Consider the following 14,817-nt stretch of genomic DNA (forward strand, 5'->3'; position numbering starts at 1 on the left):
TTTCCGTAATTTTTTATGGGTTGTTTTTTGGATCGCGTGGGATCGGATGTCGTGGGCAGTGAGGAATTGGTAATTCTGGTTGGGCCAGCAGTGGGTCTGAGGTAGAGATTAACGGTGGAAATCCGTTTTGTCAGTGCGTCAGTAGAATAATACATAGCGGAAGTGGCGGTTGGTGGGGCGGTAACGACCATCATCTGCCTTTTGTCGCCTGCACACAATCTCTCTCTCCTCGCGATCCTGATGATCTCGTTTCTTTCAGAGCCAGCGCCAACGCCGGCCACGTCTTTGGAAATATTCGAAAATATTAGAACGTTGGTGCTCCAACTTCAACGGCTCAGATTTTCACAATTTGTATCAATCGTTCTCGTCTGGATGACTTTGTTAAAATTTACATTTGTAATAAATAAAAAATCAGTTGTAAACAAGTGGTCGAAGTTCTAACGGAATTATGTAAAATGATTAATATTCTAACAGGTTTAAAAGTCAATATTTAGTAAGTCAAGTTTGGAATCAAAACTCCAATTGAAGTGCAAATGATGCTTTACTACAATAACGAAAAACAATAATACTATGTAAGGGTGCACGGGTTTGGTTCTTACTGATCTCCCTCCCTCTAAGATAATAATAGTAATAGTAATTTTTTTTTTTTTTTTTTTTTGATTGGTGAGTTTAGTCCATGGCTTGTGAAGTCGTTGTAATATGACTACAATAGAGTGGTACCAAAAAGTAAAACGCGGACAATAGCTTAGTTTGATATTTTGGTGATCACCAAGACACCACAAATTCATCTGATAATGTTCATATAACTCTATTATCTATTCCTAAACAACATTTTACTTCAAATTAAAAATTAGAGGTCTTGAGTTTGAAACCCGCTTCTTCTTTAGAAGCCAGACTTGTGGGCAGATGGAAGCTGAAATGCCTCTGTAAATCTTCCCGGTCTCCGAAATGACTGAATAACCGTGGCTTATCCAATTTCTTTTTTAATGCTACCGTGTTGTAGTTTACGATATGTACCAGATATTAAAGGATAAGGATTTGTTTTTTTTTTATTTAGTCAAAAGAGTCTAAAAAAATTCAACGGTCTAAAATCTCGGTGCATAAGAAAAAAAACCTGGTGCACAATATAAAAACCCGTATGTAAGACACCATGTAAAATGTTTGTTTGCACCTATGTTAGCCTATGTGAATTGATTAGGAATTTATGTAACATGAGAATTTTTCTTTTAAGGTTGTAAAATGGGACTTGCAAAATGATGTGTTTGGGTTCATATTTGTAGTTGCTAGGTTAACCAGTCTACCATTCTTTACTAGGGTATATAAATCGACCGTAATCTTTTTATTTTTTGTATTTAAAAAAAAAAGGATATTATATACACTAAAGAGAGAGGATGAGCTTAGCTCCATAATGGGCTAGCAATAAACTAGTTCAAATTCGTTTTTTACGACAATTGAACCTAAGACCTCTCACTTACCAGTAAAAAAGAATACCGCTAAACTGTAGTACTAAGCGGCAAATCGACCATAATCTATTTAAAAGTGTCTCTTTGAATGAGAATTTGCACCGAAGATGCAATACTACCATGGTCAACGCCGGTCCAGGAGGTAGGCCACGAAGAGCGGCCGGCATGGGCTCCAGAAAGAATTATCTTATTTAGAGTACCTACAAATAAAAATTTTAGTCCTGGTAGAAAAATAACCATATTTGGGTGTGAAGGTGAGAGGGGACACAAAAAGGACAGAGATAACGAAAATGGCAGCCGCAACACATTTAGGTATTATGGAAATTTTACAGTGACAAGGACCTAATTTAGTTTTTGCTCTAGGGCCGGCCCTAACGAAAGTATATGAAGTCGAGTTACTAAGGGAGAGGGGGAGTTCGGCTAAACCACACAATGGACAACCTAATTTGATATCGAATTCGCCATCTACGAGATTTGAACATAAGACCTCTCACTTCTAAGCGAAGAGAAATATCACCAGAATTTATCTAAGCTGAGTGGCTATTACCCGAATTTATCTAAGCTTATGAGTATAAATGATGTTCAGAATAGGCCAAATATAAACATACAAACGACATTAGCACAATATTCTCGTTTCTAGCTTTTGAATCGAAAGGAAAACAAACTAACGCAATCAGTTACGCATCATCATTTTAATCTAATAATCAAAGCTTAAGATAGAGAATGTAAATTATCATTCTCTTCCAACAAAAATAGACAAAGAATGACATCACTAGTAATATAATAGACGCATACAGTAATCTGGACATATAGTGTCTCTTTGCGTATATTCGACTCACATGTAAAAGTAACTTATTAAAATTACAAATAAATAAATTTCTGCAGACACATTAAACTCTAATTTGCTTGCAAGGAGAAATGACAAGTATTTTCCGCCCTAAAATTCTTTATGGCATCTTTCGGGCAATGCTGATGTCAACATTAGTCTCATCTAATTAACACACTTTTCTAACCATCATGGGGTGATCCAGTGGTTGGAGACAAATTATATTCACGTATTTCACATTACACGTCCTGAATTCGATTCCCGACGCTAGTGAATCACACAATGGTAGCCAGGATGAGACAAAGATGCCTCCGTGAGTCTTTCCGACCATCAAAAATATCTATTTTCTTCTTGGTTGCATGGATACTCAAGTAATTTTATGCTTAATCGAAAGGGAAGTGATTATCACACCATTTTTAGTCTCTTGCACGCCCCTATTTAATCATGGTTATTGATTTTATTTGAATTATTCAATTTGATGACAATAAATAAAGAGGGTTGTGTGAGAAATTAAAAATAATGTATGAAATTCTTTCCAACTTTCAAAGAAATTTTTTTCAATTAAATCAAACTAAATTTATGGGCGTTGTTTGATGAACATATAAATATTGAATATTTTTAAATTCAGCAATAATGTAAGCATATTGTGGCTTTGAAGTTGTCACTAAAAAGTGAGAGTCCATCATAGAACACTCAAATTTCAATCTTGTTAAATCCTGCTCAACACATAAATGGAATCATAAAGACTTGAAGAGCACTGAAAAAGTCAGCAAAAGTGTGGTAGTAGCACTAGCACACGACAGCGATGACACTTCAAAAACTTTTGGGCAAACAAGGCCCCATGGAAGCTTGGTGGTGGAATCAATCATTTTGGTGGTTTGGTGGTCCTCACTCCTATAATATTACTAATCTTATCAAATAAATAATAATAATAATAATAATAATGATTGACGGACACCACATCATATAGATTGGAAGAATCTAGAATCACACCTACATGCTACATCTACATGTGAGAATCTCTCTCTTTATATTTTTGGGATGCATATATATTGGTTGATTCGTTGTTTTTATCTACTAAAATTAGTTTTACATACATTCACACATGGATACAGAAAACTAGGGCACACCAACCAACCTATCAATTGGGGGTGGTTTTTTTTTTTTTTTTTTTTATTTATTTTTTTAATTTTTTTAATTTTTTTTATTAAAGAACCAGCTTGTAGCTTTACCATGACATTTCATCATTTTAGAGATCATGTAGACTCACAGAGAGGCATTTTAGCCTCCTCTTGGCCACCATCATATGATTCACCGGCACCAAGAATAGAACCCAGAATGTGCTGTGTGGAATACAAACTTGAAATTCATCTCTAACCAATGAATCACCCCGTGGTGGTTACATCACGGTTAGGGTTCAACCATGCCAAAATTGTTGAAGTTGAACGGTAGGAGAAAGAGCTTCCAGGGTAGGATTGATGGGATCCATAGGGAACGAAGGGGGAGAACTAGATAGAAACGATAAAACTAAAACATTCAATATTTTCATGGTTCTGAAATGAGTAGCAAGAGACCTAAATACATACAAGTGGAGGAAACTACAACCCTGGATATCTAAATGGGCTTATTGTACTTAAACGGGTCAAGCCCAATAAGATAGGATCTTAACAAGGAGACCTCGTTTGGTGTCTATGATTGAATTGAATTAGATAATTCACTAACTTTATTGAAGCGAGAAAATGATGCAACTTCCTAAATTTTGTAACGCTGAAGGTCAAATAAAGTTTCCTCCACAACTAATCCCTTTTACCTTCAACTTGGCATCCGTCTTGATTCAGCATATAGATTGACCAGAAGACAGAATTGATCTCAAAACATAAAGAGGATGCACGCTAAATGCAAGAGGAAAACATAATATGCCAAACATTTACAAAAATTGGGCAATGTATTAGATTAGCATCGCCAATTTTGGTCCTCTAAAACCGTTCTCACTCATCTTACACCAATCTTTTTTCCATACCAAATAACCAAAACAACGGAAAAGTGGAAAGCACAACAACTATGACTATTAGCTTAAATATTCAGTTGTAATCTCACAAGAGAGAGTCATGGTAATCCTGATCATCGCTGTGGCTGTTCACGTATGATGTTACGCTCATCCCAGATTTTACATGTACATGTTGCTTTCTTGTTCTTCCATGCAGCACCACAAGTATAGCAAAACTCGTATCCACATCTACAAAGACAACGCAAGCATGGACAAACCGCAAGGATTGGTGTAAAGCGAAAAAATTATCAGCACGCAGAAAACAAGAAGAGAAAACTTTTCTATTGCAGGTAAAAGAAGAGAAAAGACAGTTTGCAACTAGTAAGGGAAATATGTAAGAACGTAAATTAGATCAGCACGCATAAATAGGCTCTTGTAGTCAACGTGCTAGCAGCTAGATCATCTTGAGTTCACTAACTATATATTTTGTTTATCCTTTTCTCGTTTCATTCCCCTCTCAAAAAATTGCTAATATAATGTAAGATCACAAAAACAACACAATTAAAAAATGAGTCAGATAGGAGGCGAGAGGAGGGAAGTAATACCTGCAAGTTATGTGGTAACAACCTTCTGCGAGTTCAACCATATTGCTGCACTTGAGGCACTGACGCCAGTGTTTCTTCTTAGCCAGTGAGTTCAGCAATTGATCTTCTGGGCGGGGATTGGGATTTAATCGCTTATAGTCATAGCAGTTCATATTGAAGTGCCAAGGAACCTTGCAATTGATACAAAAATAGTAAAGACATTTCTTGCATCTCCTGGCTCCAGATTGCTCAGCACCGACAAAAGAAGTTTTGGTATATTCTAAGACCTCGTTGTTAGACATTAATGCAGAACACTTCGGATTTGGGCAATAAACCTTGTCTGTAACAGGAATAGCAGATTCCTTGATTCGTTGGCTAATAGCCTCGACTAGTTTAGGTGCCAAGAATTTTGCGCAGCTATCAATATTCACCTCAGTTTTACAGCCTTCATGAGGGCACCCTGCCACCATCCCATTCAGAAACTTTACTTCCACATGTTGTTTCATACAAGAGAAGCAATACCTATGCAGACAACCATCGATTGAAAACATTTCAGCAACATCAATTTCTTCAAAGCAAATTACACAAGTCTCCTTCAAACTCTTTCCTTCACTCGTTTCTGCCTGCCAGGTGATCTGAGAAACAATAGCCTCCCTTGCAATCTTAAGTGCAAACTTAATGTCACTACGAGCCACAAGAGAAGGGCTGCAATATTCAAATTTTTTCTGTAGAAGAGCCACTTGATTAACCAACGTTGCAACCTTGCTATTTCCAGGTTGCACTCTGTTTGTGACCTGTATTTGTAAGATGTCAATCATCCACATAAGTGCCACCACATTGGAATTTTCTGTTAAACCATGCGTTATTCATGAACACAAAAAAACAACCATCATATCAAACACATGGGTTTTCTGGATATGCTTCCTTGATGAGAGTTACGTATAAAATTCTAACAAATTGATTTGAAACTAATAACTGGCTTTAACACACAAGAGCAGCAAACAGAGCACAATGTTCAACATGCCAATTTGAAACTTCGGGATAGGTTTATCAAAACAACTGTTAATTCTCCCAAATCCCAAATATATTAGACCTTGCAGCTTCTGTAGCTAAATTTAACAGTCCCAAACAATTCCACAAAGTAAAGAGCAACATTTGTCACCTTGCACTTGAACAAATTAACCCAACCGAACCACTAAGCTAAAGACCGACAAAGCAAATCACTACGATTGAAATCCCGGTTCAACAACTACGGAGTAAGACTAGAAATTGTCAATTCAATTACCTTCGTCACACTTCTCACTAAACCCACACAATGTGGCAATGCTCCATATACCAAAATACCCGATAGTTAGTTCATACAACCAAAGATTGCAACAAGCCAATAAAGTCTAACACTGTTGTCTCCAACAAAAAACACAAACTTTCACCCAATAATTCCAAACAAAAAGCCCAAAAAATATTAAATTAAATTCACAAAACAAAGAGATTGATAATTAAAAAGCGATTGTTTAATTGCTAAAACTCACATATTGGTAAATCATGTAGTCATCACAGAAAAAGGTCACAGCTTCCAAGTCAAGAGTGAGAGCTTTGTTAAGCCCTTCAATGATGGCCTCGAGCTCCGCCGCCTCATTGCTCAGCACGACGCCGTCAAACACCGCCTCCAGATTCTTCCTCGCCTCGAATATCAGATTGTCCATCGGGTCGCAGATCGCGACACCCACCCCGGCCACCACGGACTTGACATCCCTAACCATCTCCTCGCTCACCAAACCCTTGCAATACAGCCTCAAATTCTCAGTCTCCACCACCACCGCAGGTTTTGACGATGACGCGCCGTCCGTACAGTACGGACGCTCGTAATACTCGCCGTGCTGGGCCCAGTAGTCCTCGGGCACGTCGCGGAGTTCGACGGCGAACTTCTGATCGTGAATCCGACGGCTGAGATCGCCTTTCGCCTTCATCATTTCCAATACCGTGCGTTCGTGGTCCTCGCGCTCCTGAGCGAATCGCTCGACGTCCTCCAGCATCAGAGCGGCGGCTATGTCCAAGACGGCGTCGTATGAGCATTCGTGAGGCGGCGACGGAGGTGGAGAGTTGTGCGAGCTCGAAGAGGGTACGAGGGCGAGAGAGGCGGTCATGGCTTCCTGCATTTGGAGCTTGAAGGCCATTTCGAGGTCGGAGTCTAGAGTTTGGGCCGCCATGAGCTCCCTGCGTTGCTCGGAGAGAATATCGTCGAGGCCGTCTCCGTCCGTACGATAATCCATGATCGGCCTCTTTTCGTGATCGGAGTCTAGAGTTTGGCCCGCCATGAGCTCTCTGCGCTGCTCGGAGAGAAGGGTGGCAGAGTGGTTGTTTTTCTTTTGCTGCTGAGACTGGGTTTGTATTTGGGGAGTGAAAGCGACAGAAAAAATCAAGGGGGGGAAAAAGCGGAACCTTGTTAGGGAAGGTCGAGAGGAAACAGGAGAGATTTTTCAGCCACGTGTCTTGTAAAATTACTTTGACTAATGTTGATTAACCTTTTAAACAGATTTTTATTCTTTTATACCGTACCATATTGTAATTTGTTGTAAAATCAGCAATGTATGTGTAGTAAAATATATAAAACAAGACATGAAATTTATGAGGTTCTTCTATATTTAGTGTGACTGGAATATATCTTTAGAATAGCAATAGTATTTTCATTTATAATATGAAACAATAGAAATACAAAAATAAGTCTCACTATTTTTTTTTTTTCCCTCTTTCTTTCTTCCTTCTGTTTCTGCCGTATGGCTTCTTTGTACATAGCCTGTGTGTTCCTCTTTCTTGTTTATAGGCAAAGGAATGATATTTAAAAAACCATAGTGCTGCTTTTGTGCAGCCACCATATTTGGTCCCCCTTTTTTATCGGAAATTTTAACGAAATATTCTCGGTATTGTTCATTTTTAACGAAAATAACATTTTTACTCTAAAAAGTCACTTTTAAGACTATTCACTTACAACACCTTTTTGTCATTTTGGTTAAAACTCATAATTTTCAAGTCATTTTCATTAGTTTTCTTTTTTTTTTATTTGCCACCACATTCATCCTCTTTGTTGAGTGGGCATCCACTCATTTACAACACTCTTCCTTGGATGACCACAAGTCTTTGATTGACTCGTTAAAATCTTGATCAGTTTTTTATGCTTCTCCTGATGAGTATCTCCTCCTGATTTCAAATTCTTTAGGCTGATGCATATCGATGTCATACATGAACTTCTGTGGGCTCATCATTGATCATTCTGCTTCAGTCTCTTGCATAGCATAAGTGGTGCGCAATCTTTCTGATCCACATATGGCACATTCTCAAATGGAATATGTCTTTACCATTGAAGACACCCCAATATCTTGGAGGTCTACCAAGCAAACTCTAGTTGCGACTTCTTCGAACCATGTTGAGATTCTCGCCTTACATGAAGCCTCGCGTGAATGCTTTAGGTTGAGAGCAGTCGTGGAAAATATTCAAAGCAATAATGGTCTTTCTACTGTCATTGACCTTCCTACGACGATCTTTGAAGACAATGCAGCACGTATCGAGCAGTTGAAGAAGGGATACATCAAGGGAGACAACACCAAACACATTGAGCCAAAGTTCTTTTATTCTCACCAGCAACAACACATCAGAACATTGAAGTCAAGCAATTTCGTTCCCAGGACAACCTGGCTGATCTCTTCACCAAGGCATTGCCCAAGTCTAATTTTCAGAAACACAACCAAAGAATCGATATGCGTAAATTATCTGAGTTGAATTGCTTATAGTTCTCTTATTTAAAAGTTATGTTTGAATTGCTTATAGTTCTCTTATTTAAAAGTTATGTCTAACTCAGAGGGAGTATCCCGAAATATACTCACTTGATCTTAATGTACTTTTTTCCCTACAATTAGGAGCATTTTTCCCACTGGATTTTTGCTACCTAACGAGGTTTTGATAGGGCACCCATCATGGGATGATCATACTCTTTGAGGTTCATTACTTTCGTCCCGTATGATGTTTGTTTTAGACATTATGCATATTTCTCACTTTTCTCCTTAGTTTATGGGTTTTGTAACTCCTTAGGTTTTACCATAACAAGGTTTTGTGAGTTTTACTACCAGTGCATACTTTCTTTAATTCGAAACTCCCATTCGCCCGTTGTGCCGACGACTTCATGAACTGATCTACTTCATCTACTGAAGACCTAATGCGATGTTTTGTTTGAGTATTTACACACTCAAGAGGGAGTGTTGCAGTCATATTTAATTTAAGAATGTGATTGTGTAAATCCTAAAGTATTTCAGATATCTTTAGAAGATTATCTAGGGTTAGATATTATCCTATTAGAGTTGTAATTCTATTAGGGTAAAGAATTAACCTTCCTTATTACTATAAATAAAGCACAATAGGGTGGAAAACAATACACCTCACAATTAAATCTCTCTACTCTGTCTCTCTTGCCACTAGCCCCCTCTACCTATTCCCTCTAGAATAGTTCAGTAAATTAGGTATACAACAAATATATTATTGAATGAAAATAAAATAAAAAAGACTCGGAGTATTGACTTGTTATGGTTTTCAATGTATGAAGTTTGAATGCAACTTTTATTCGCAAGGAGAATGTTGTTTACCTCTATGATAGTAGATCTCATTGGGTCTCTAAAACAAAATTGAATTGGATAATTCATTAAATTAAATAAATGTGGAAGTAAGAAATGGACATAACTTCTAAATTTTGTCATTGAAGGCAAAAGTTGAATGGGAGGCTTTGAAATTATAAGTTTCCTTTACAACTAATCCGTCTTTTACTTTTCAACGACGTGGCAAAATTCAGCCGTTGACATTCATTTCTTCATACATGATAGATTGAATAGGCCTGTTTTACAGAAATTCTGGGCCACTGGTAAGGCTGAACCAAGTCTATTGGTCCGGCTAACTAAGCTCGGATCTTCCAACTTATAGGGCTAATTGTCCTAGGTCCGGGCCAAGCATCGGCCGGCCTCAACTCATTACAGCCGCTCATGTTTAAGCTACAAAAATCAAAGGCTGGGATTTGATTTCATTTGGGGCCTGCTCACTTGATGCGCACAGTAATGTGTGCATGATAGAAAAGCCATGTATTAATGTCCCAAACATTAACAAAATGAAAAGAAAACGCAAAAAAAAGAAGACTATTAGCCTAAATATTTTCAGTTGTTATCTGACAAGCCATATAAGTCATGATCATCGTCGTGGCCGCATTTGTTGTGGCTGTTCATGTATAATTGGCCGTGCTTACCATGACTGTTCACGTATAATTGGATGTGCCTGCCTTGGCTGTTCACAAATAATTGGCTGTGCTTGCCGTGGCTGTTCACGTATAAATGGCTGTGCGTGCCTTGGCTGTTCACGTATGATATTACGCTCGTCCCAGATTGGGCAGTTACATGTTGCTTTCTTGTTCTTCCATTGAGCACCACAAGTATAGCAAAGCTCAAATCCACATCTACAAAGACAATGCAAGCATCGACAAACCGCAAGGATTGTTGTAAAGCAAAAATAGCAGCACCCAGAAAACAATAGCTTTTCTTTTCGTGTGTGAAAGTCTAAAAGAAGAGAAAAGACAGTTTGAAGCTAGCAAAGGAAATATCTGAGAATGTAAATTAGACCAACACGCATAGATTGGCTCTTGTAATCACAACTTGCCAGCACTTAGATCATCTCGAGTTCACTGTCTGTATATTTTGTTTATCTTTTTCTCATTTCCGTCCTCTCTCACAAAGTTGTTAATTTTATGTAAGATACAACAAAAACAACACAACAACTAAAAGATTAGTCAGATAGCAGGGAGAAGAGGAATGTAATACCTGCAAGTTATGTGGTAACAACCTTCAGCAAGTTCGACCATATGGTTGCACTTGACGCACTGGTGCCAGCGTTTCTTTGTAGCTAGAGAGTTCATCAACTGGTCTTCTGGACGGGGATAGGGATGTGATCTTTTGTAATCATAGCAGTTCATATTGAAGTGCCAAGGAACCTTGCAATTGATACAAAAATACTACTGACATTTCATGCATCTCCTTGCTCCAGAATATTCTAAGACCTTTTTTTTAGACATTAATGCAGAACACCTGGGATTTGGGCAAAAAACCTTGTCCGTAACAGGAATAGCAGATTCCTTGATTCTTTGGCTTATAGCCTCGACTAGTTTAGGAGCCAAGAATTTTGCGCAGCTGCCAATATTCACCTCAGTTTTACAGCCTTCGTGAGGGCACACTGCCACCATCCCATTCAAAAACTTTACTTCCACATGTTGTCTCATACAGGAAAAGCAATGCTTGTGTAAACAACCATCGATTGAAAACATTTTAGCAACATCAGTTTCTTCAAAGCAAATTACACACGTCTCCTTCAAACTCTTTCCTTTGCCAGTTTCCACATGCCACGTAATCTGAGAAACTTAGCCTCTCTTGCAAGTTTACGTGCAAACTTAATGTCACTCCGTGCCACAAGAGAAGGAATGCAATATACAAATTTTCTCCGTAGAAGAGCCACTTGATTGACTAACGTGGCAACCTTGCTGTTTCCAGGATGCAATCTGTTTGTGACCTGTATTTTTAAGATGTCAATCATCTACGTAAGTAGCACCAAACAGAATGTTCTGTTATGCTAAGCATGCTTTATTCAATAAACACGACTAATGATTGTCATAGCAAAGACATGGATTATACTATGGATAACAAGAAAAATAAATAAAGAAAGCATCAGAAATCCGGTTTTCTAGATAGATTTGTTTCCTTTTGGATGAACAAAATACATAATTAACAGAAGCAGCAAATCTTGACGGAATACAACGCGAAGAAAAGATAACAAATTTATTACAGTAACAAAATCATCCACCTGCACGAACGGCATTGCTGATAGTGTAATACGAAATTCCAACATACTGATACTAATAGTCGGCTTCGTCACACAAGAGCAGCAAAAAGAGCAAAATGTTTAACATAGCACTTCGAAACTTCAGGACAGGATTCGAAACTTCAGGACAGGATTATCAAAACAACTATTTGTTCTCCCAAATCTCAAATATCAAGTTGCTCGGGATCAGACCTTGCAGCTTCTGCAGCTAAATTTAACAGTTCCAAACACTTTCAAAAATTAAAGAGCAGCATTTGTTACCTTGCACTTAAACAAATTAAGCCAACCGAACCGCTTAACTAAAAGCCGACTAAGCAGATCACGACGATTGATATCCATGTTCAACAACTATGGTCTAAGGCTAGAAATTGTCAATTCAACTATCTTTGTCACACTTCCCACTAAACCCACACGATGTGTAGTGGCAATGCCCCACATGCCAAAATACACACCAGTTCATACAACCAAAGATTGCAACAAGTCAACACTATTATCTTTAACTTTCACCCAATAATTCCAAACAAAAAGCACCAAAAAATTAAATTAATTCCCCAAAAAAATTGATAAGTAAAAAGCGATTGTTTAACTGCTAAAACTCACATATTGGTAAAACATGTAGTCATCACATATTGGTAAATCATGTAGTCATCACAGAAAAAGGTCACAGCTTTCAAGTCCAGAGCGAGAGCGTTGTCAAGCCCTTCAACGATGGCCTCCAGCTCCGCCGTCTCATTAACGGTGCGGTCGTGGTCCTCGTGCTCCTGAGCGAACCGCTCGACGTCCTCGAGCATAAGAGTGGCGGCCAATTCTAATACGGCGTCATTCGAGCCGTCGTGGGGCGGCGACGGAGGCAGAAGGTTGTGCGGACTCGAAGCCGAAGCCGACGAGGGTTTGACGGCTAGAGAGGTGGTCATGGCTTCCTGCATTTGGAGTTTGCAGGCCATTTCGAGGTCGGAGTCTAGGGTTTTGGCCGTCATGAGCTCTCTGCTCGGAGAGAATGGTGTCGAGGTCGTCTCCATTCGTACGAACGTCCATGATCGGGCGGTGGAGACGAAATGTGCTTTATTTTTATTTTTTTGGAGTGAAAGTAGATGAAATGTGAATCTCGTCAATTTAATAAGAACATTCTTATCTTTTTCGAGTAAAAGTTCACGTGTCAGCTTCAGAATTTTTTGAATTATTTTGGCTCCACCTGCATCATATGATTTACAAAACATGATTTAAATAGATAATCCCTTAGCATTACCCTGAAATTACTGTTCATGATTTTGATTTTTCTAAAAGACATTATTGCCATTTTAGTCCAGACATCCCAAAATCAAAGATTTGTTGTGCAGATCTGTGAAGTTTGAATATTAAATTGTAATTCCTCGAGACAAACCAAATATTGAACCTTATATGCTTGGAAAGATATAGACGTCTAGTTTATGGAGAATTTTACAGTTCATGATTCCAATATTTCCAGAGACTTTATTGCTATTTTAGTGCAGACAACGTAGAATGATACTTTCTTGCGAATTTGTAACTACTGTTGAAGTAAAAGATGCAATTCAAAGGGACATACGAAGAGGGCACAAAATATAAGAAACTCCACAATCACCAATTCTTGTTTCTAAACTCTAAAAAAAATTGAAAACAAACAAGAAAAAAACTTGCATAAATCGATTCATGGTTTAGTTAGAAGATTCAAAACTTCAAAATCATAATCCATGGATGAAAAAGAGCTTGTTTTTCTTTATGAGAGCTCTTGGTTTTAGTCAGGATGAACGTAGAATAAATATTGCTAATGATGAGGTTTAATTATTGAGTGTGAGTTTATTGATAAATTTTAATTTTATTGTAATTTCATTTGTACTTGATGACAATTATGCAATAGGGTAAAAAATACAATTTAAAATTAAAATTTAATTTGGGATGTAGAAAGAAGTTTTATAGGTTTAACTAAAATTTCCCAATCCTTATCAGAATTGGTGAAGATGGGTACTTGCCAGGCCAACCACATGTAGAGTTTGCCCTGACACGTGTCAACATCCAATTGGCCAAAGTAAATCATCCGTAAGATGGATGAGGAAAAAATTATCCCAAAGATATTATTTAATAAATAATATCTTGAAATTATCTTGTAATATCCTTAGTCAAATATAGTTGTTCTTCAAATAGGCGAGTATTAAAGATAAGATTTAGTAATTAATCACATCTTTAATATATTTGACTTTTCTCCTCGTCATGGTCAGGTGCTCGATGAGATTGTAGTCAACTGCTCAGGTCTTTAAGAATGTTGAACTACGTATAGATTAAAATATGGGCCTCACCAATTTAATGAGGCATTCTTGTCTTCTTCGGAGAAAAGCTCATGTGTCAATTCCATAAATTTTCGCATTATTTTTAGCTTCATACACGTTATGATTTACAAGATATAATTTAAATAGATGATCTCTCCCTAGCATTACTCGGTCTACATACAAGCATGTCTCCCTAGCTTTTTCCTTACATAAAATGATATTACTACATTTCTTTTTTTAACAAACAATATTATCTTCATTAAGGAGAAAGGGGCTTAGCCTCACAATGGGCTAGCAATAATGTGATTCAAATTTACTTTTGGTGAGAATCGAACATAAGATCTCTCATTTACAAGTAAAGAAAAATACCACTAAACCATACAACTAAGTGACAATTCTTGTGATTGAGGGAACAACTGAACTAGAATAAAAAGATAAAATGCTAGAAACGTTAACAATGAGCTGATATGAAAGAGAGGGATCCAAGTGATGAAGAACGAGACCATAAAAAGGAGGTTTGGCTCCCATGCTGCACACATGTTTTAGCAGTTGAATTTAACTTTCACAAGAAGTAAATCTTCTATTTTCAGTTGCAGCTATTCACGTATTCTATTGCACGTATTACTAAAGAAAACTGGCTGAAAAAGCCTTTCAAAATAAAGGATTAGGTTCTCTCTCCCTTTCTCTTCCCTCATATTTAAACAGTTACGATTAAACCATGTTAATATTTTATTTGAATATTTTATATAGAAAAAGGACGAAAAGAAAAGAGTGAAAA

The 14,817-nt window shown here is 37.6% G+C and overlaps 2 protein-coding genes across 2 annotated transcripts; both read right to left on the reverse strand.

Annotated features, from left to right (window-relative positions):
- Positions 1-4,186: 4,186 nt before the first annotated feature.
- On the reverse strand, positions 4,187-7,249 carry LOC137743605 (E3 ubiquitin-protein ligase RSL1-like). Its single transcript, XM_068483531.1, has 3 exons — positions 6,390-7,249; positions 4,882-5,654; positions 4,187-4,525 (listed from the first exon to the last, which is right to left on the reverse strand). The coding sequence occupies exons 1-3, from the start codon at positions 7,173-7,175 to the stop codon at positions 4,411-4,413; spliced, it is 1,674 nt and encodes a 557-aa protein (XP_068339632.1). The 5' UTR covers positions 7,176-7,249; the 3' UTR covers positions 4,187-4,410.
- Positions 7,250-11,286: 4,037 nt separating this feature from the next.
- On the reverse strand, positions 11,287-12,847 carry LOC137741426 (uncharacterized). The gene is made up of 2 exons (XM_068481142.1): positions 12,358-12,847; positions 11,287-11,448 (listed from the first exon to the last, which is right to left on the reverse strand). Exons 1-2 carry the CDS (start codon positions 12,774-12,776, stop codon positions 11,403-11,405), a joined length of 465 nt encoding a protein of 154 aa, XP_068337243.1. The 5' UTR covers positions 12,777-12,847; the 3' UTR covers positions 11,287-11,402.
- Between the last annotated feature and the right edge of the window lie 1,970 nt (positions 12,848-14,817).

The sequence above is a fragment of the Pyrus communis genome, chromosome 8 (genome assembly GCF_963583255.1).
Source record: "Pyrus communis chromosome 8, drPyrComm1.1, whole genome shotgun sequence".
Classification (NCBI taxonomy): Eukaryota; Viridiplantae; Streptophyta; class Magnoliopsida; order Rosales; family Rosaceae; genus Pyrus; species Pyrus communis.

Coding starts and splice junctions, on each gene's coding strand:
- LOC137741426 (XM_068481142.1), bottom strand. CDS start 12,776: ATGGAGACGACCTCGACACCATTCTCTCCGAGCAGAGAGCTCATGACG. Junction 11,449..12,357: donor ACTACATGTTTTACCAATAT/GTGAGTTTTAGC, acceptor TTAAAAATACAG/GTCACAAACAGATTGCATCC.
- LOC137743605 (XM_068483531.1), bottom strand. CDS start 7,175: ATGGCGGGCCAAACTCTAGACTCCGATCACGAAAAGAGGCCGATCATG. Junction 5,655..6,389: donor ACTACATGATTTACCAATAT/GTGAGTTTTAGC, acceptor TTACAAATACAG/GTCACAAACAGAGTGCAACC. Junction 4,526..4,881: donor TGTTACCACATAACTTGCAG/GTATTACTTCCC, acceptor TTGTCTTTGTAG/ATGTGGATACGAGTTTTGCT.